Source organism: Thalassophryne amazonica, chromosome 3, assembly GCF_902500255.1.
Source record: "Thalassophryne amazonica chromosome 3, fThaAma1.1, whole genome shotgun sequence".
Classification (NCBI taxonomy): Eukaryota; Metazoa; Chordata; class Actinopteri; order Batrachoidiformes; family Batrachoididae; genus Thalassophryne; species Thalassophryne amazonica.
In genome coordinates this window covers 7,555,407-7,577,965 of record NC_047105.1, presented here as the reverse complement: position 1 = coordinate 7,577,965, position 22,559 = coordinate 7,555,407, and the positions used below count along the sequence as shown (strand labels likewise).

General features: G+C 42.1%; 1 protein-coding gene across 2 annotated transcripts in view; it reads right to left on the bottom strand.

Moving 5' to 3' along the window:
* Positions 1-22,559, bottom strand: part of pkp1b (plakophilin 1b) — a 47,818-nt gene that overhangs the window by 328 nt on the left and 24,931 nt on the right. Inside the window, exons 8-12 of one of the 2 annotated variants that reach the window (XM_034165505.1) lie at positions 17,740-17,910; positions 4,353-4,523; positions 4,022-4,175; positions 1,234-1,420; positions 151-235 (exon numbers count right to left, since the gene is read on the bottom strand). In XM_034165505.1, coding sequence (XP_034021396.1) covers positions 151-235; positions 1,234-1,420; positions 4,022-4,175; positions 4,353-4,523; positions 17,740-17,910 — 768 coding nt within the window. The remainder of the gene's footprint in view (positions 1-150; positions 236-1,233; positions 1,421-4,021; positions 4,176-4,352; positions 4,524-17,739; positions 17,911-22,559) is intronic. The other variant, XM_034165514.1, reaches the window with a different exon arrangement.

The following is a 22,559-nucleotide window of genomic DNA, read 5'->3' as shown; positions in this document are numbered from 1 at the left end:
GTTCCTGCAGCCTCACCTTGGCCGGGCACTTTCCTCTGTCTGTTTGTCAAATACCTGAGCGAGGTGTTGGTTTTTGTTCACATCAACGTAACAGAACAGACGCGCCCAACCCAGACCGCAGTTGGCAACCACTGCAACCTGTCGGCTCACCTTCTTCAGGAAGCTCTGTAACTGTTTCTCTGACCAGACGTTGTGGAGCAGCAGGGCCGCCGCTTTGCTTGCTTTAGGGAAATACCTAAGGAGAAGGAAAACAATGTTACAATTCCACACCCAGGACAGAAACAGTGGAAAACTGTTCAAGTCATGACAAGCATGAAACATTCACATTAAGGTAAAATAATAAGAATGAAAATAAATTTCTGAAGAGCCAAGTGAAATCCACAGTTTCCAACTTTTTACAAGATGGATGCCAAATTTCTAGCAAAAATTCCACCCCCCCATAAATATCTCGGAAGGTTGAGTGAATATTCAGTCTGTTAATTTTTTTCATCATTAACCTGATTTTGTCATTAATTATCCTTTAAGAGACCTTACAAAATGATCCAATTTCATTTTAACATAAGATTTAAATACAGTAAATTCAGTGGAAACTCATGATATACATTTTGGCTTGTGACATATGGAAAGTTTCACCATTCGATCACTGACTAATTATGTATTTCAATTCAATTTATTTCATTCATATAGCGCCAAATCACAACGTTGCCTCACACAAGGTCAAGCCTTATCCAACCCCTAGAGCGAGCACACAGGTGACAGTGGTAAGAAAAAACTCCCTCTGATGGTTTGAGGAAGAAACCTCCAGCAGACTAGACTCTGCTAGGCCAGGCTACCGACAATTGACATACAGGAAAGTTTGTGAAGTTTTGGGAGTCCATGCTGGTGCACAGGACGGGAGATTTGCATACATCAATGTTGATTTATTTAGCTTTCACTTTTTTGCAATATTAAAAAAAAAAACACCTGTTTCAGAAAGGTAAAAATAAACAACTGCAATCATTTAACAGATTTCATTCATGATGTGTCAAATTTTTACATTTGCTATTGCTGTTAGCAGCCATCTTGGAAATGGCAGCCATCTTGAATCGAAATTCAAAAGTGAACAATACCCCAATATGAATGTTGCAGAGTTTCATGATTATATCATCATGTGTGCGATTCTCTTCAAAGTCAGTCATCAGTTGCTCAAAGAGCAGGGATGGACGTGGTTTGGAACATGAGACGAAAACGTACCTGTTCTGGCTGAGACGACTCAGCGAGTTGATCAGCTTGTTGGTTAACAGGTGTTTGCTCGCCTCTGGTTCCTTCATAAACAAGCAGTTAGCCGTCTGGCAGGCCATAGCCAGAGTGTCGTCAGATTCGTTCCCCTCTGCCGTGCTGGCCGTGAGGATGCTTGCCAGCTCTGGAAGGGTCTTACGGGCTTCGATAACGAGACAAAAAAAGCTCAATGGTTATTAAACTAAACCAAACATTTTGCTCCTGAAAGGATTTCTAAGAGTGGAAACACACTTTCTGTTAACTATGCGTATGTGTGATGGCTGCATCGCGTGTTCTGCATCAGTTTGGTGCATCAGTTGTACATGTCGGCAGAAAATAACAGTGTGCATTCGCAATAAGCGACATACATATGAACGGTGGGGGCTGAAACATTTTCCACTTAACTAGACATCCAAACAATTTTGCATGTTTGGACAATCAACCATGATATTTATCATGAATAGAATACTATTTTATACTGTATTTGCCATTTATATGCATTTACGTGCCCCCCCCAAAAAAAAACAGTTTTTTTTTTGGAAATTTCAAATTTTTTCAATCGAGGGTCTATTTCCAAAGCTAAAATCAAGAATCTGCACAATATTGAGTGCTGTTATGCTAAAATGAACTTTCGAGATATATACCTTTCAGAAAAATACGACCCCTTGTGGTCCATACCTTAACTGCACAGCGACACATAAGCTTGTGTGAACAGGTGGCAACAGTAAAGTCACTCAGTAAAATCTTACAACCCTTCATGCAAAGCCAAATGCCCTATACGGTCCGGGTACCATGGTATGCGGCTCTGGTGGAATCCTCCATTATCACATGTAGTACATAGGCAAGTATGTGTACAATTACATTCTACACAAATGGGTAATTGAAAAACAAATATATTTCTGCCCTTATGCTACTTCCATGTGTGCAACAAAAATGATGCGATAGTTGTTTATACAAGTATGTAACGCACATGATCTCAATGTTAATCGCCATTAGCACATTCATGGATATGCATCCCAAAGGGTCAGGATTTGAAGCCTTGGCAATACCTTGGAAAACCATACACCTCTATTCCACAGGGCACCACTCTACTACGAGTGCAGACCATCTAAAAGTGTAAAAATGGGATGAAATGGCTAACAGGCTGGTTTATATAGTGCAGACCTGGCAATCCGCTCAAAAACAAAAGTAAGAAACCGGGCCCTTGGCCAGAACCGCAACTAATTTCAGCTTCAAATATTTACCCCGATGGAGCACAATTAAACAAATTTCAAGTCCTGTTTAAAGAAGTGCAAACATGATTGAAGCTGTTAAGACTACAAGCACCCAGAAGTTACCACGCACTAGTGACGATTTTGGAAATTAGGAAAATTTTTCAACAGTTTGAAAATTTGACCCAGATTTAAAATTGGTGCCCCAACTACTACATATAGCAAGTTTCTTTGAGACTAACAAAGATGGATCAAGAAGTTACTATGTCACTTCAAAATGTGTCCCGTTTTGCTATTCGGAATTAAATGGGAAGGAACGGCGATCTGTGGAATAGCCCTATTAGAGGATATGGTAATGATAAACTGGGATATTCCACCATTATTCCATAGTCTTGTTTTATCTGAAGCTGAATTTTCACAGAATTTGAAAGTTCCTTTTTTCCCCGTCACAATGTGGGTCATACTTTTGTAATCTCTTGCACTTCCCTGGAGGTTTTCCAGAAGTGTCAATGTTATGCCACAATTACGTACATTTTGAGCATCCTACAGTTGTTTTTGCATACATCATAAGTCAGACGCGTTATGTCGCCAAACCATACGCTAGGTCACAACTGTAGGCAACTAACATCTATAACCGTGACACAGTGTTGTCAAGCTTGACCTTTTACGATGCACAACTGTAAACGTGAGAACAGGACTTTAACTGGCACACTGCTATTGAGACAACAAACTCAAATGAGAGAGTTTAAGGATCTGTGCACAACATGTCAAAGCGCGTGAGTGGAGATCCGCCACCAAAGCTCCCTGAAGTGAAGCAGAAAGGTGTAGCTTTTTTTTATTATTAATTACATTTATGTCTACAGTAGGGGTGGTGGCCAAGTGGTGAGTGCACTTTGTTTCAGCGCAGAAGGTTCCCGGTTCAAACCCCACCCCTGCCACATTTCTCCATGTAAGGTGGAGTTGTGTCAGGAAAGGCATCTGGCATAAAACTTGAGCCAATTCATCGTGCAGATTCACCTCGGATTTGCTGCGACAAGCCAGAGTGCAAAACAAGGGAGAAGCCGAAGAGACTTGCGTTACTTACATTTGTGTCTACTTTCATATTATGTTTTGTTTTTTTGTTTTTTCAGTTTTGTTGTGCGTCCAAGCAAAGTGGGCATGCATCACGAACCTACCTCGAGGGCTTATTGGAATATTGCGCCATATAAACAGCAGGAAAACTGATCAGGTTTTTGTTGGTTTCTGGTGCAGTCGCATGACAGCACTGCACCTGTCAACACCTCACTGAAACACCAACACGGCCACAGGTGCACTCACTGATCATCATAACTATATTTGCTTTAGATAAATAATTCAGGTGCTACATCAGCTGGAAACTGGTGATGACACTTGAGTGATTTTGCACTTGGTGGAAAGTATGTTTAAGCAGATTTATCTTTGAATCAAACACCTTTTTTCTTCTTCTTCTTTAAATAGAGGACAGACACTTTGTTAAAAACAGCATGATAGAGCAACAGGCAGGACGTAGTTAATGTTTTGCATGTGTTCCTTACCTAAGGTGTTCTGCACCTGCGGGTTTTTGGCCAAGTTTCCTACCAAAGCCATGGTGTTCTTCTGCACGTTCGCTTTGCCTGACTTCAAAAGCGGCTCGATAACTTTCATGCCGTTCAGTTTCTGCACAATAGTTTGGCTCATCACCCTGGACACCTTTAAAAATACAAAACACTATCAAACCCACGTCAATCGATCAATTTGTGTCGAGCCAAAAAACAAAGTTCAAATGCAAAGCGTCAGGAGTGACTTCACCTCGAGCTAACAAATTACACGCCTGAGTCACGACGGCATGATAACAGGTGTGTGGGTGTGTGTCTCTTTGATCCTTACAATGCCTTGATGTGTGGTAAGGTTCTGCAGCGCTCCACAGCAGGCTTCCAGGGTCTCTTCTCGCTGGCTGGAGCCAAGCAAATCCAAGTAACACTGCAGAGTGGTCGAGTGGAATAACCAGCTCGCTCCAGTCGGATGCCGATCCTCCACAATCGGAAAGTCTATGTGGTTCTAGAATGGGAGCAGAAAGAGAACAACTTTAACTGTGGCTCTCACAGTACAGTATTATGATAAGTCCATATGCATTTGGAGTTCGGGTTTAAGGTGTCTTTCATAGCATGTTAGACTTTCAATCTGCAGGTAAACAATGCAACAACTATTGCACTTCTTGTATTGCCGTTTTTTTTTTTAAAGGGATCAAAACTAGTTGGACAACTTGTTGCTGGTTGTCCTCATTACTTTATCCTTAAACCAGCAAATACAAAGTCTGCAGTTGATTTTAACAGTCTGATATCCCATCGAGTTCACTTAAAGTAGGCATGAACTTGTGCTGCTTGTTGCCACATACACCAGAGCTTAGTGATCTGCCTCTTTGGTCCTGACTGACAAACTTGAAGGGCATCCTTACGACCTAAAGGGAACCAACAATCTTGCAGGTGATATATTGGTGTCTCGGCCTCGTCCTGTCAACTCAGTTAAATTTACTGACTGTGTTTTCCAGGCTATAAGTTAGAGGTGGTGGCCAAGTGGTTAAGTGCACTTGTTTCCAATGTGGAAAGTTCCCAGTTCAAACCGCACTCCTGCCCCTTCTCCAATATGGAGTTGCATCAAGAAGGGCATCTGGTGTCAAGTTTGTGCCAAGTCAACACTTTGGATCTGCTGTGGTGACCCGGAGTGAAAAAACAAGGGAGATGTCAAAGGGACTTACTATTTTCGGGGCAACAAGTTGTGCTTTTTTATTTACAGTATTTGGCTTGTACTGTGACTTACATGTGAAAAAATACTACATTATCATTATTCTAGACACGTGACAAGGTTCTCCCATATACTGATCTGAAAGAGGTCCTGTCTGATCCACACTCTGGAGCAGAAGGTGGCAGGAATACACCATTAAGCTGAATTCCAATGGTTGTAAAACTAGATGAAAAAGCAGATGATCTGAATGAGGACAACGTGCTGGAGTCTAATTAATAAATCAAGCTCTCAACCTAAAATACCACACTCTTGAATAAAAAGAAGACTGGAAAAAAAAAGAAAAATAATCAGTGGCTGCTCCCCTATAGACTTTCTACTGGTTGTTAATGGACGCTAATAAGTTCGAGAACCCCCGTTTTGCACACTGCAATTTGCACCTTCACCACTAGATGGCACTAAATCCTGCACACTGTAGCTTTAAATAACTGCTAATATAACTGAGCCAAAATCAAACCTGGAGATCCGATCTCCTAAGCTTCTTCTTATCAGTGTTACATAGAAAAGCTTCTAGAGTCAATTTCAATTTATTTTCATTTATATAGCGCCAAATCACAACAGAGTTGCCTCAAAGCGCTTCAACACAGGTAAGGTCTAACCTTACCAACCCCCAGAGCAACAGTGGTAAGGAAAAACTCCCTCTGAGGAAGAAACCTCAAGCAGACCAGACTCAAAGGGGTGACCCTCTGCTTGGGCCATGATACAGACACAAATTACAGAACAATTCACGGACGAATATACTAGAAATGCTATTGGCGCACAGGACAGGAGGGTCGCCAACACAAATACAACTCCCATCTCTGGATGGAGCTGCAGCTTAAACAGAGAAAAAACAGAATCAGGCATCAGAAAGACAAAAAAATACTGTATAATTTGCCAGCATTAAACAACAAGAAAAACAGAGAAATACTAAGGTGATCGCCGGCCACTAGCCCTAAACTTCACTAAAAGACCCAGAATTTAGGTAAAGTTGAGGCCGCGGCCCGCTCCAATTACTAATAAAGGAATTAAAAGAGTAAAAAGAGTAAAACAAAACTGTACCAGTATGCTAGCCATATGAAAGGGAAAATAAGTGCGTCTTAAGTCTGGACTTGAAAGTCTCCACAGAATCTGACTGTTTTATTGATGCAGGGAGATCATTCCACAGAACAGGGGCACGATAAGAAAAAGCTCTGTGACCCGCAAACTTCTTATTCACCCTAGGGACACAAAGTAGTCCTGCACCCTGAGAACGTAAAGCCCGGGCCGGTACGTAAGGTTTAATTAGGTCAGCCAGGTAGGGAGGTGCCAGTCCATGAATAATTTTATAGGTTAGTAGCAGAACCTTAAAATCTGATCTCACTGGGACAGGAAGCCAGTGAAACAATGCCAAAATGGGTGTAATGTGGTCAAACTTTCTGCTTCGTGTCAAAAGTCTGGCTGCAGCATTTTGAACCAATTGGAGACCCCTAATGCTAGACTGCGGTAAACCAAAAAATACACTCAACAAAAATATAAACGCAACACTTTTGGTTTTGCTCCCATTTTGTATGAGATGAACTCAAAGATCTAAAACTTTTTCCACATACACAATATCACCATTTCCCTCAAATATTGTTCACAAACCAGTCTAAATCTGTGATAGTGAGCACTTCTCCTTTGCTGAGATAATCCATCCCACCTCTCAGGTGTGCCATACGAAGATGCTGATTAGACACCATGATTAGTGCACAGGTGTGCCTTAGACTGTCCACAATAAAAGGCCACTCTGAAAGGTGCAGTTTTATCACACAGCACAATGCCACAGATGTCGCAAGATTTGAGGGAGCGTGCAATTGGCATGCTGACAGCAGGAATGTCAACCAGAGCTGTTGCTTGTGTATTGAATGTTCATTTCTCTACCACAAGCTGTCTCCAAAGGCGTTTCAGAGAATTTGGCAGTACATCCAACCAGCCTCACAACCGCAGACCACGTGCAACCACACCAGCCCAGGACCTCCACATCCAGCATGTTCACCTCCAAGATCGTCTGAGACCAGCCACTCGGACAGCTGCTGGAACAATCGGTTTGCATAACCAAAGAATTTCTGCACAAACTGTCAGAAACCGTCTCAGGGAAGCTCATCTGCATGCTCGTCGTCCTCATCGGGGTCTCGACCTGACTCCAGTTCGTCGTTGTAACCGACTTGAGTGGGCAAATGCTCACATTCACTGGCATTTGGCACGTTGGAGAGGTGTTCTCTTCACGGATGATGCGAAGGAGATGTGTTGCACTGCATGAGGCAAATGGTGGTCACACCAGATACTGACTGGTATCCCCCGCCAATAAAACAAAACTGCACCTTTCATAGTGGCCTTTTATTGTGGGCAGTCTAAGGCACACCTGTGCACTAATCATGGTGTCTAATCAGCATCTTGATATGACACACCTGTGAGGTGGGATGGATTATCTCAGCAAAAGAGAAGTGCTCACTATCACAGATTTCGACTGGTTTGTGAACAATATTTGAGGGAAATGATGATATTGAGTATGTGGAAAAAGTTTTAGATCTTTGAGTTCATCTCATACAAAATGGGAGCAAAACCAAAAGTGTTGCGTTTATATTTTTGTTGAGTATAGAACATTGCCGTAGTCCAATCTAGAAGAGATAAATGCATGGATAAGGGTCTCAGCATCAGCCATAGACAGGATGGGACGAATCTTCGCTACATTTCGCAGGTGGAAGAAAGCAGTCCTAGCAATATTTCTAATGTGGAGGCCAAAGGACAACGAAAGATCAAAAATTACCCCAAGGTTCCTCACTTTGTCAGTGTGATGTATGACACACAAGCCGAGGCTGAGCGTTAACTGGTCAAAGTGATGCCAATGTCTCACCGGACCAAGAACCATCATTTCAGTCTTAGAGTTTAAAAGTAGGAAGTTTCTAGACATCCAACTTCTCACTGCTGCAAGGCAATCTTCTAAGGATTTTATGTGAACAAGATTACCAGCAGTTATCGGCATGTATAACTGAGTATCATCTGCATAGCAGTGTAAGGTAATCCCTAAAGGCCGCAATATGTGCCCAAGGGGTGCTATATAAAGGGAGAAAAGCAGGGGGCCTAAGACAGACCCCTGTGGAACCCCAAATTTCATGTCACTAAGGTTAGAGGTAGTGTTACTGTACAAAACACAGTGAGAACGACTGGTCAAATATGATGTCAGCCATGCAAGGGCACTCCCAGTAATCCCAAAATGATTTTCCAGCCTATCAAGTAGAATATGATGATCCACTGTATCAAATGCAGCACTGAGATCTAACAGCAACAGAACCGTAGTGGTGTCTGAATCCATTGTAAGCAGAAGATCATTCACCACTTTAGTGAGAGCCATCTCTGTGGAATGATATTTTCTAAAAGCAGACTGCAGTGGCTCAAAGAGATTATTCTCAGTAAGATTGTCTATGAGCTGCCGTGAAACCACTTTTTCCAGAATTTTAGAGAAAAATGATAGATTTGATATCGGCCGATAGTTTTTCAATACACTAGGGTCAAGATTAGGTTTCTTAAGTAATGGTTTAATCACTGCAGACTTGAAACATTTAGGTATAGATCCAGAAGTTAAAGAAAGATTAATCATTTCCAGCACAGTCGGCCCAAGAGTGGGCCACAGGTCCTTAAACAGTTTTGTTGGTATAGGATCAAGTAAACAGGTTGTGCTTTTTGTTGACATTACGAGTTTTGTCAGCATGCCTAGTGAGATACTATCAAATTCTGTAAATCTAGGTAATACCTCAGTAGTGGTGCCCACATCAATAGCAGGCTGTAGTGGCTGGATTAAGGCATGCTGGGATAAGTTTAACCTGATGTCTTCTATTTTCTTCCCAAAGTAATCCAGGAAATCTTGTGCTGTAAAAGGAGAGCGAATTACAGGTGGTTGTCCATGCATAAGTGTTGCCACCGTGTCGAACAAGAACTTTGAGTTATGCTTGTTTTTGTTGATCAAATCAGAGTAGTAGGTTCGCTTTGTAGCCAATAATGCATGCTTACAGTCTAAGATAGCATCACGCCACGCAAGGTGAAATACTTCTAATTTTGAATGACGGCATTTCCGTTCTAGACCATCTGCTTTATGCTTGAGGTCACGCAGATAATCACTGAACCAAGGTGACTGTGATTTGGGGAAGCGCGGTTTTAACACAGGTGGTGCAATCATGTCGAGTGTCGTTTTGAACACGGAGTTTAAACTATCCACAAGTCTGTCTACTGACTGGGTATTTGTCAAAAGTGAGGCTAAGACATCAGGCAGTCTAGCTTCTAGTTCAGTCTTAGTTGAGGAGTTCATGCATCGCTGCAGTGATAAATAAGGTTGTTCCACTAAACACGGCAGCGAAACTGTAAACTTAAGTGAGTGATCAGACACCACTGATGTAAGAGGCATAATGTCAATATTCGTGACAGCAATACCACGTGCAAGAACAAGATCCAGGGTATTTCCACTAATGTGCGTCAAATCCCGAATGCATTGCCGAAATCCTAATGCATCCACAATTTCCATAAATGATTTGCAGAGGGGATCAGAAGGTTTATTTATATGAATATTAAAGTTACCAATGATCAGAATGTTATCTACACTAGTTGACAAGTTAGAGATGAACACACCAAATTCATCTAAGAATTCAGATATGGGCCAGGAGGCCTATATACAGTGACAAAGTAATATGACTGATTTTTATTCTTCTGACCTTGGCAATGTGTAATATCCTGAGCAGAGCGTAGAATCAGATGCTCAAACGAGTGATATTTGTAACCCCCAACAGCTAATAAGCTAAACCTAGATTTATAAATAAGAGCAACACCCCGCCTTGCTTCGCATCACGAGGGACATGACTAAATGTATATGCTAGTGGGCAGGCCTCATTTAAGGGGAGGACAGCTGTAGGTTTAAGCCAGGTTTCACATAGCCCAATCATATCTAAGTGATGATCAATAATTAGATCACTGATCAACAATGATTTTGAGGACAGTGATCTTATGCCAACCACCAGTAGGCCACTACTGGTGGTTGGCTCTCACTGCGGTATTGTATCACTTCCTGTTCCGGAGCACAGCGGTGTTTTGCTGTATCTGTTAGCTGTTTAATCTGCGCAGTTAGATTGATCTAGTTATCTAGATAACGATTTGTTTCCCCAGTGTAATCTTCACGTGCCTTAACTAAAGCACTCCCTCTGCTGAATCACCTCTAAATTATTTACACATTATTCACTTTGCGTGTTTTTAGGAATCCGCTAGCTTAGCGCAGCTACTAGCTCTTAGCCGATTTAGCATGGCGGCTTCTCCTGTCTCTCCCGCACTTTTCTGCTCTGGGTGTGAAATGTTTAGTTATTCCTCGGCCTCCTTTAGCAGTAATGGTACTTGTAATAAGTGTAGCTTATTCGTAGCTTTGGAGGCCAGGCTGGGCGAAATGGAGACTCGGCTCCGCACCGTGGAAGATTCTACAGCTAGCCAGGCCCCTGTAGTCGGTGCAGACCAAGGTAGCTTAGCCGCCGTTAGTTCCCCTTTGGCAGATCCTGAGCAGCCGGGAAAGCAGGCCGACTGGGTGACTGTGAGGAGGAAGCGTAGTTCTAAACAGAAGCCCCGTGTAGACCGCCAACCCGTTCACATTTCTAACCGTTTTTCCCCACTCGGCGACACACCCGCCGAGGATCAAACTCTGGTTATTGGCGACTCTGTTTTGAGAATTGTGAAGTTAGCGACACCAGCAACCATAGTCAATTGTCTTCCGGGGGCCAGAGCAAGCAACACTGAAGGAAATTTGAAACTGCTGGCTAAGGCTAAGCATAAATTTGGTAAGATTGTAATTCACGTCGGCAGTAATGACACCCGGTTACGCCAATTGGAGGTCACTAAAATTAACATTGAATCGGTGTGTAACTTTGCAAAAACAATGTCGAACTCTGTAGTTTTCTCTGGGCCCCTCCCCAATCGGACCGGGAGTGACATGTTTAGCCGCATGTTCTCTTTGAATTGCTGGCTGTCTGAGTGGTGTCCAAAAAATGAGGTGGGCTTCATAGATAATTGGCAAAGCTTCTGGGGAAAACCTGGTCTTGTTAGGAGAGACGGCATCCATCCCACTTTGGATGGAGCAGCTCTCATTTCTAGAAATCTTGCCAATTTTCTTAAATCCTCCAAACCGTGACTATCCAGGGTTGGGACCAGGAAGCAGAGTTGTAGTCTTACACACCTCTCTGCAGCTTCTCTCCCCCTGCCATCCCCTCATTACCCCATCCCCGTAGAGACGGTGCCTGCTCCCAGACCACCAATAACCAGTAAAAATCTATTTAAGCATAAAAATTCAAAAAGAAAAAATAATATAGCACCTTCAACTGCACCACAGACTAAAACAGTTAAATGTGGTCTATTAAACATTAGGTCTCTCTCTTCTAAGTCCCTGTTGGTAAATGATATAATAATTGATCAACATATTGATTTATTCTGCCTTACAGAAACCTGGTTACAGCAGGATGAATATGTTAGTTTAAATGAGTCAACACCCCCGAGTCACACTAACTGTCAGAACGCTCGTAGCACGGGCCGAGGCGGAGGATTAGCAGCAATCTTCCATTCCAGCTTATTAATTAATCAAAAACCCAGACAGAGCTTTAATTCATTTGAAAGCTTGACTCTTAGTCTTGTCCATCCAAATTGGAAGTCCCAAAAACCAGTTTTATTTGTTATTATCTATCGTCCACCTGGTCGTTACTGTGAGTTTCTCTGTGAATTTTCAGACCTTTTGTCTGACTTAGTGCTTAGCTCAGATAAGATAATTATAGTGGGTGATTTTAACATCCACACAGATGCTGAGAATGACAGCCTCAACACTGCATTTAATCTATTATTAGACTCTATTGGCTTTGCTCAAAATGTAAATGAGTCCACCCACCACTTTAATCATATCTTAGATCTTGTTCTGACTTATGGTATGGAAATAGAAGACTTAACAGTATTCCCTGAAAACTCCCTTCTGTCTGATCATTTCTTAATAACATTTACTCTGATGGACTACCCAGCAGTGGGGAATAAGTTTCATTACACTAGAAGTCTTTCAGAAAGTGCTGTAACTAGGTTTAAGGATATGATTCCTTCTTTATGTTCTCTAATGCCATATACCAACACAGTGCAGAGTAGCTACCTAAACTCTGTAAGTGAGATAGAGTATCTCGTCAATAGTTTTACATCCTCATTGAAGACAACTTTGGATGCTGTAGCTCCTCTGAAAAAGAGAGCTTTAAATCAGAAGTGCCTGACTCCGTGGTATAACTCACAAACTCGCAGCTTAAAGCAGATAACCCGTAAGTTGGAGAGGAAATGGCGTCTCACTAATTTAGAAGATCTTCATTTAGCCTGGAAAAAGAGTCTGTTGCTCTATAAAAAAGCCCTCCGTAAAGCTAGGACATCTTTCTACTCATCACTAATTGAAGAAAATAAGAACAACCCCAGGTTTCTTTTCAGCACTGTAGCCAGGCTGACAAAGAGTCAGAGCTCTATTGAGCTGAGTATTCCATTAACTTTAACTAGTAATGACTTCATGACTTTCTTTGCTAACAAAATTTTAACTATTAGAGAAAAAAATTACTCATAACCATCCCAAAGACGTATCGTTATCTTTGGCTGCTTTCAGTGATGCCGGTATTTGGTTAGACTCTTTCTCTCAGATTGTTCTGTCTGAGTTATTTTCATTAGTTACTTCATCCAAACCATCAACATGTCTAGACCCCATTCCTACCAGGCTGCTCAAGGAAGCCCTACCATTATTTAAATTTTATTACAGAGATTAGAGCATGCCATAGGTATTAAAGGCACTGCGCTGCGGTGGTTTGAATCATATTTGTCTAATAGATTACAATTTGTTCATGTAAATGGGGAATCTTCTTCACAGACTAAAGTTAATTATGGAGTTCCACAAGGTTCTGTGCTAGGACCAATTTTATTCACTTTATACATGCTTCCCTTAGGCAGTATTATTAGACGGTATTGCTTAAATTTTCATTGTTACGCAGATGATACCCAGCTTTATCTATCCATGAAGCCAGAGGACACACACCAATTAGCTAAACTGCAGGATTGTCTTACAAACATAAAGACATGGATGACCTCTAATTTCCTGCTTTTAAACTCAGATAAAACTGAAGTTATTGTACTTGGCCCCACAAATCTTAGAAACATGGTGTCTAACCAGATCCTTACTCTGGATGGCATTACCCTGACCTCTAGTAATACTGTGAGAAATCTTGGAGTCATTTTTGATCAGGATATGTCATTCAAAGCGCATATTAAAAAAATATGTAGGACTGCTTTTTTGCATTTACGCAATATCTCTAAAATCAGAAAGGTCTTGTCTCAGAGTGATGCTGAAAAACTAATTCATGCATTTATTTCCTCTAGGCTGGACTACTGTAATTCATTATTATCAGGTTGTCCTAAAAGTTCCCTAAAAAGCCTTCAGTTAATTCAAAATGCTGCAGCTAGAGTACTGACGGGGACTAGAAGGAGAGAGCATATCTCACCCATATTGGCCTCTCTTCATTGGCTTCCTGTTAATTCTAGAATAGAATTTAAAATTCTTCTTCTTACTTATAAGGTTTTGAATAATCAGGTCCCATCTTATCTTAGGGACCTCGTAGTACCATATCACCCCAATAGAGCGCTTCGCTCTCAGACTGCAGGCTTACTTGTAGTTCCTAGGGTTTGTAAGAGTAGAATGGGAGGCAGAGCCTTCAGCTTTCAGGCTCCTCTCCTGTGGAACCAGCTCCCAATTCAGATCAGGGAGACAGACACCCTCTCTACTTTTAAGATTAGGCTTAAAACTTTCCTTTTTGCTAAAGCTTATAGTTAGGGCTGGATCAGGTGACCCTGAACCATCCCTTAGTTATGCTGCTATAGACGTAGACTGCTGGGGGGTTCCCATGATGCACTGTTTCTTTCTCTTTTTGCTCTGTATGCACCACTCTGCATTTAATCATTAGTGATCGATCTCTGCTCCCCTCCACAGCATGTCTTTTTCCTGGTTCTCTCCCTCAGCCCCAACCAGTCCCAGCAGAAGACTGACCCTCCCTGAGCCTGGTTCTGCTGGAGGTTTCTTCCTGTTAAAAGGGAGTTTTTCCTTCCCACTGTAGCCAAGTGCTTGCTCACAGGGGGTCGTTTTGACCGTTGGGGTTTTACATAATTATTGTATGGCCTTGCCTTACAATATAAAGCGCCTTGGGGCAACTGTTTGTTGTGATTTGGCGCTATATAAAAAAAATTGATTGATTGATTGATTGATGTTAATGAGACCCAGACTAAGGACCTCAGTGGGGTTGACAGTTGAACTGTTTGGGTTTAGGGGTGGTTCCAGAGTAGCATATATAAGATGCCTAGAAGTAGGTTCAGGTTTAAGACATTCCACGCGTGTTGTAGGTAGCAGACACAAAATCTTTGCTATTACTGGAACAACCACTGGACCATCCTCAATTTCAACATCATCCAATATAGTAATGGGTATTAAGTTTGGAAAGCATATCCCTCCCTTTTATCAGAGTCTTACACAGTCAGTTGTAAGAACAGAATACTAAGACACACAAAAGAGTGGTATTACCAAGTGTACAGTCTGGGCCAAACCATATACTCTTTGCAAAGCAACACACAGCGCACCACAACTTTCTAATGATGCAGTCTTTTAAATGCCCACATTGTACACAATAGTTGTCATTTTTCCTCTGCACACCACCACAATGAAGTTGATATGAAAGAATCAAGAAGTGCAAAATTGCAGCATTAATGCAATGATTATTGTAGAAACATTGCATTAATCATCTAGGAATTACATCCATTTTATACACAGCTTCATAGCCGAAGAGTAATTGAACAAACTAAATATAAATATATTAATGCTATTTTCTTTTTAAATCATCACTTTTACAGCAAGTGCTCTTCAGACAAGGGATGGAAACATGAACATGTCACAAACTGAGCAACTCCACAAAAACAAGTCAGAAGCCAGCAAAGCATTCATGATGATTCTGAAGTAGTTACAGAGTTATGTGTCTGATTAAAGTTGGCCTCATGCACCTTTTACTTGAGTCCAGAGAGAGAGAGAGACAGACAGAGAGAGAGACAGACAGAGAGAGACAGAGAGACTCAAAATCCTTATAGCTTTTATTTCCATACACACAAATGCACTGGGAACATTGCACATTCTATTCTAAATCAAAATAGGAAGAAAAAAAAAAAAGACCAAATGTGTTCCTCTCCTGTGGAACCAGCTCCCAATTCAGATCAGGGAGACAGACACCCTCTCTACTTTTAAGATTAGGCTTAAAACTTTCCTTTTTGCTAAAGCTTATAGTTAGGGCTGGATCAGGTGACCCTGAACCATCCCTTAGTTGTGCTGCTGTGGACGTGGACTGCTGGGGGGTTCCTATGATGCACTGTTTCTTTCTCTTTTTGCTCTGTATGCACCACTCTGCATTTAATCACTGGTGATCGATCTCTGCTCCCCTCCACAGCATGTTTTTTTCCTGGTTCTCTCCCTCAGTCCCAACCAGTCCCAGCAGAAGACTGCCCCTCCCTGAGCCTGGTTCTGCTGGAGGTTTCTTCCTGTTAAAAGGGAGTTTTTCCTTCCCACTGTAGCCAAGTGCTTGCTCACAGGGGGTCGTTTTGACCGTTGGGGTTTTACATGGTTGTTGTATGGCCTTGCCTTGCAATGTGGAGCGCCTTGGGGCAGCTGTTTGTTGTGATTTGGCGCTATATAAAAAAAAAAAATTGAATTGAAATTGAATTACTTTACAGAAAGTGATGACAAATGAATATTAGGCTGTTTTCTGCATTTTTCTTTCTGTGACCCTTATTACACCCTTACAGGTGCCCTTATTTAAGGATGAAGGCAGCAAGTGTTGAACATGTTGGTTGTCGTGCATTTCTCTCTGAATGCAAAATGGGTTGTTCCAGACATTGTTCAGAAGAACAGCCTGCTTTGATTTAAAAGTTGATCATAGAGGGGAAAATCCACTGCATTTATAAAGCACTTTTCCATCTGTATCAGAAAGGCAAAGCACTTTAAAGTAATGCCTCACATTCACCCATTCACACACACCGATGTCAGTGTTGCCATGCAAGGAGCTCAGCACACACCGTGAGAATCTTGGGGGTTAAGGACCTTGCCCAAGGGCCCTTAGGAATTTTCCGGCCATACGAGGGTTTGAACAGAGGATCTTATGGTCTCAAGCCCACTGCTTAACCTTGAGACCATCAAATTCACCCCAACATATAAAGAAGTGCAGAAAACAATCAGCTAAAATGATCTCAAATGCTTTGAAATGGCAAACAAAACCAGAAAGACGTGGAAGAAAACAGAAAACCACCATTAAAATGGATCGAAGAATCGCCAGAATGTCAAAGACTCAGCCAATGATCAGCTCCAGAGTGAAGAGCGAAGGTCTAAAGTTACCTCTGAGTACTGTAACAACTAGAAGACGCCTATCTGAAGCCAAGCTATGGGCAAGAAGCTTCCACAAAGAGGTTACAATTTACCAAACAACACACTGACTGGCCTAAAGAGAAATGTCGCAACATTCTGTGGACTGATGAAAGAATGTTTGTTCTTTTTGGGTCGAGGGCCCACAGACAGTTTGTCAGACAACCCCCAAAATCTGAATTCAAGCCACAGTACACTATGAAGACGGTGAAGCATGATGGAGCAAGCATCATGATATGGGGATGTTTCTCATGCTGTGGTGTCAGGTTTACTTACAATGGATGAATTTGACGACATCAAAAATACTTGAAGAGGTCATGTTGCCTCATGCCGGAGAGGAAATATCATCGAAATGGGTGTTTCAACAAGACAGTGACGCCAAACACACCAGCAAGTGAGCAGCAGCCTGGTTACAAACCAGTAAGATTAATGTTATGGAGTGGCCATCCCAATTCCAGGACCTTAATCCAATAGAAAACATGTGGGGTGACAAAAAAAATGCTGCTTCTGAGGCCAAACCAAGAAATGCAGAAGAATTTTGGAATATAGTCAAATCATCCTGGGCTGGTCGACTCCATGCAGCACAGATGTGAAGCAGACAGCAGTTACACAACTAAATATTAGCTCAGTGATTCACAGGGAAGTTAAATCTTCAAGATTTTTTTTCAGTTTATACAGTAAATATTTAGGTTTATAAAGAAAAATGCAGACGGCTATTTTTTTTAAAAGCCTAAAAATTTTTTTTCTTCATTTTCTGTATAGTAATAACAAATTTGATACATTTTTCATCATGTTTGATTTGGAAAACAACGTGCAGTGTTCCCAATGCATTTGGGTGCATTGAAATAAAAGATGTTACAGCTTAACTCATTTTTTTAAATGCACTGCTATTATTTTGAACACTATATATATACACATACATACATACACACACACATTTCTGACACTATATTTATTTCAGTTAGAAGGAACCCATGTGTTCTATGCAAGCTACAGTCTTACCTCGCGGTCTAGATCTTTGCTCTGGGCACTGAAGCAGTTGATGGGGCCCGTGTCGCCAAGGGTCCTGTGCTCAGGTTTGGCTAAGGCCATGATCCTGCTGAACAGAGCAGGAGCCTCTGCCTCCAGCTGGAAGGTCAGGTTGTGCAGGATGCACATACAATTTTCTGCAGACTATTTCAACAAACCACAGAGCATGCACAGCATTATCAGTCACTGCCAGTTTTAAATATTTACTGAATGCAATATAACAAATGTATTTAAAATATTGTCAATAAATACTTACATTTAATATGTAATGCTGGATGATGAAATGTTTACAACTAAAATTTCTGAAGTGTTTTACTGTCTATGAGGCATAATTTAGCCAATAATACGGATGTAATGCAGAAATATCACCAGTTAAACTTTTGTCAAACTGAGTGTTATCCTGGCGTTGTCATTTTAAAAAAGGATATCCAAGTGAAGTGCATAACATCAAACTGCTTGTATTCAATCACACGGTAATGTATATATGTGGGAGTCAGACAAAAGGTTAAAGGAAAAGAAAACCCACTGATAATTTAAGATTGGGTTGGTCGATTATGATACTGAGAGCCCATATGAAAAGTTGTAGGGATGTGTGATCACTTATGTTAAAGTTAAGAGCATTTTTGTGTGGCGGCTCTAAAGTCACCAGCAGGCGGCCACGCCGGCTGCTATAACAGCCGATGTGTGATGTCACATAGGCACAGAGGTTCAACACTCCACCAGTGTTGCTCTGCAGTACAGAAGGGGCAAAGATGCTAGAGGTCTCAAACTCGTTCCAGAACGGGCTGAGAGGGTGCAGGTTTTCTTTGCATCCACCCACTGCACCAGGTGTTTTTACTCAAAGTGATGTTAATCACTGACATCACCTGGAACAAGTTTGAGACCTCTGTTCGACTGAAAGATTTTTTAACTTCTAATTAAATATGTACTGTAAATGCTGTTTTTCTGATCGCACGTCATCCAGTGCATGCATGGTGTCTCGCTGCGTCTGATCCGCGCTACACGCAGAAGTGAGTACTGGTAATTTTTACTTTTTTTTGTCTTTGTGCATCATGAGATAATGCCCTCGTGCAGCCAGGATCACCTGGTGTCTGTGGGAAATGAGATGTTAAGGCACTGAGACGTTTTTAATGTGTAGCACAAAGACAGAGACACAGTGGGGAAGGCAGGGAGGGAGAGAGAAAAGGCTCCGCTGGCTTATCTAATGGGAGGTGCAACTGCAGCACAAAGTGCCAGAGGGAATTTTCTTCATCCACAACAAGGATTTAACTGTGTTCAGACGTCATTTTCTGCAGGACGTGTTGATGAATCCACTAAAACTAACAAGTAAGACTTTATATTTATTGTGTGTGTGAATTTACGCTGCATGAGGACCGCAACTGATGAACAGCATCAATTGACGTATTTCAACTTATGAGAAAGCCTGTAAAAATCCATAAATTAGCCGCATCATTGTTTAAGCCGCAGTGTTCAAAGCATGTGAAAAAAAAGTAGTGGCTTATAGTCTGGAAATTATGGTATTTACATCAGCATTTGTTTGCCATGTGTAGCTTTCTGTGCTCACACTACATCACAGCATTCTACAAGCGATCCGGGTATTTTTTTCTGATTAGTTAAAATTATGTCAATGGCGGTATTTATGAGATCATCGATGATGGATGAATTCTGACTTTTGGAGGCGGATATTTCAGTTGTAAGGGCTCTATGCCCATATTGTGTTTTTGTCTGCTCTGAGTGCCAGTGTCCTTTTCCCCCCAATGTGTACAGAGCATGTAAAGTAACCTACAAAGAAAGTAATGCACCCAGTGTCTCCCCCCAACATGCTCTGCCTTTTTAGGGGTGGCTGCTTCGAGTGCTTCAAGTTGAAAATCCCTAAACTCAGCAGTGTTATATAAAACAAATAATGAATGATTTTACATTCTTTCAATGGAACAAATATTTCAAGGAGGTGAAAGCTGGAACAAACCATTCAACGAGGCGAATGGTTTGTTCCAGCTTTCACCGAATATTCGTTCCATTGAACTCATAAACATTCATTATTTGCATACGATCTACAGTATCTATGCACTGACATCCTTCATCAGGCACTCAATGGGACTGTGGAAGACATCACTGGAGGCCAACTCGAAGGCAATCGCACAAGTCACCATCAAGTGTGGAATATACCAAGGTGATGCACTGTCCCCACTGCTGTTCTGCATAGACCCCCTCATCACAGAGCAGCTATGGATATCGATTCTAGAGTGATGTAACCATCAGCCACCTCCTGTACATAGATTACATCAAGCTGTAAGCCAAGAGTGAGCAAGACATTGACTCACTGATCCACCTCACCAGGATCTACAGTGATGACATCAGGTTGGATAACTGTGGCCGAATGGTGGCAAAGAGAGGCAAGGTGATCTGGACTGAGGGGATGGAGTGTCCAGAAGGATGGCTAGCAGACATACATGACAGCTACAAGTACCTGGGAATCCCACAAGCCAATGGGAACCATGATGATGATGCAAGAAGTTCAGCCACAACCAAATGTCAAATAGAGAAGGTAAGACAGGTGCTAAGAAGCCAGCTCAAGGATAGGAATAAGATCATCAGATAACAAGTCACTGATGCTCAGACAAGAAAACTCACAATGCACAAAGGTTTCCCCCCAAAGTCCAGTGTCCTGAAATTTTTGAGGGCGAGGATTAGTGTGTGTCAGAGACACAATCCAGGATGAGACGAGGAGCATCCATGAATACATGATGCCCCCCGAGACCAGCTGCTTCAAGAATGCCTCAGGCAGCTGAAGACAAGGAACAGGAGGAGGAGATATCATGGAAGACCAAGCCCCTCCATGCACAGTAAAAACACCAGTGTTAAATTAAGACTGACAGTGAACATATGATCCCACTCTGGCCAGAGTAGGACCATATGTACAGTGTTAGTTTTACATTGATGATTTTACTGTGTGGGATGTACCATCAGACAGAGGAGGTGGCTAACATCAAGAAGACCTACCAATGGCTAGAAAAGGTTCAGACAAGTGCAGTTCTAGGAACAGCTAAGATACTGTGCCGAACCCTCAAACTCCCAGGCCTCTGGTAGAGGACCCAAGCTTGAGGAACACGCATACCACCCTTCACAAGGGTGGTTATGTGTGTGTATATATCTCCGGAATGTCTGGATAAACTGCTGATCCCAAGCTCTTCTGAAAGTTCTGTTCTCTCACGACATCCTGGGTCAACAGAGGCTTAAATTTGGAGGTTTTCAGCTTGAAACAGGATGATGACGTCGCCTCGGAGCGCTGCGCGACGTCCCGCTCCGTGGGAAGTCCTTACAGCGATAGAAACAATCCAAAATCTCTCATCAGTCGTTAAAATTTTCACCGAAAAACCAGCTGAATTTCTCGAATGGTGTCCACTCAGATGTGCCTCAGAAGTCTATTCAGCTGGTTTTCGGTAAAAATTTTAACGGCTGATGAGAGATTTTGGTGTGTAAGTGTCGCTTTAAGGATGGCCCACGGCGCCTGATGGTGATCTGCGCTCCGAGGCGGCGGCGTCTCGCTGTATCAAGTTGAAAACTTCCACATTTCAGGCTCTGTTGGCCCAGTCAGTCATCAGAGACCAGAGAACTTTCAGAAGAAGTCGGCATGAGGAGTTTATTCGGACATTCCATTGTTAATGGACATTTTGTAATGAAAGAACGTGCGGGCAGAGTCGCATGTCGGGCCGGACCCGACCGCAGGGGGTCGCGACAGGAAAAACACCTCCGTTGGAAACCTTAACGGGCAAGTTGGAACATGCCCAAGCTGTTAAACAATTTCTCAGTCACTCACTTGTTGAAAGCCATCAAAAGCCGCCTGAATTTTACAAATGGTTTTCAACACGGAGGTGTTTTTCCTGTCGCGGCGCACACAGATTTGTCGAGTCGTCACGGAAACGACTCGGCAAATTTGCGCGCACGTCTTTCATTAAAAAATGTCCTTAAACAGTGGAATGTCCGCATAAAGTCTTCATGCCGGCCTCTTCTGAATCTTCTCTGTTCTCTCACGGCGTCCTGGGTGAATTAAGTCTTAAATTAGGATGTTTTCAGGTCGAAACAGGCCGACGACGGTGCCTGATAGCGCTGCGCGACGTCCCGCTCCGTGGGAAGTCCTTACAGCGACAGAAACACCCCATAATCTCTCATCAGCCGTTAAACTTTTCACCGAACACCAGCTTAATTTCTCGAATAGTGTCCACTCGGATATTCCTCACAGGTCCAGAAAAAATTTTGATAAAGCAACGCGCGCCGTCTCGAGCAGCGTGTGAAACAAAGGAATTCAGCCGAGAGGGCTGAACCACATCTCACTCAAGGCCTGCCCACAGGGAAATGACGTCACCGATATGCGTGAAAAAACTCATGCATGCGCACGAGGGTTCAAGCATGATTGGTGTAATCGCACGTCATTCAAATTCATATAGTTTTTTAAAAAAATAAAAAGGTAGGATACTTTTCTGATAGACCTCGTGTATATATATATATATATATATATATAAAAAAAACAGCAATTCACTTTTTTCACATTTTATGTTACAACCTTATTCCAAAATGGATGAAATTCATTTAAGTTCTACACACAATACCCCATAATGGCAATGTGAAAAAACTTTTTTTAGTTTTGCAAATTCATTCCTCTGTGGAGAGAAGAGAACCTTCCAGAAGGACAACCATCTCTGCAGCAATCCACCAATCAGCCCTCTATGGTAGCATGGCCAGAAGGAAGCCACTCTTTAGTAAAAGGCACATGGCAACCCATCTGGAGTTTGTCA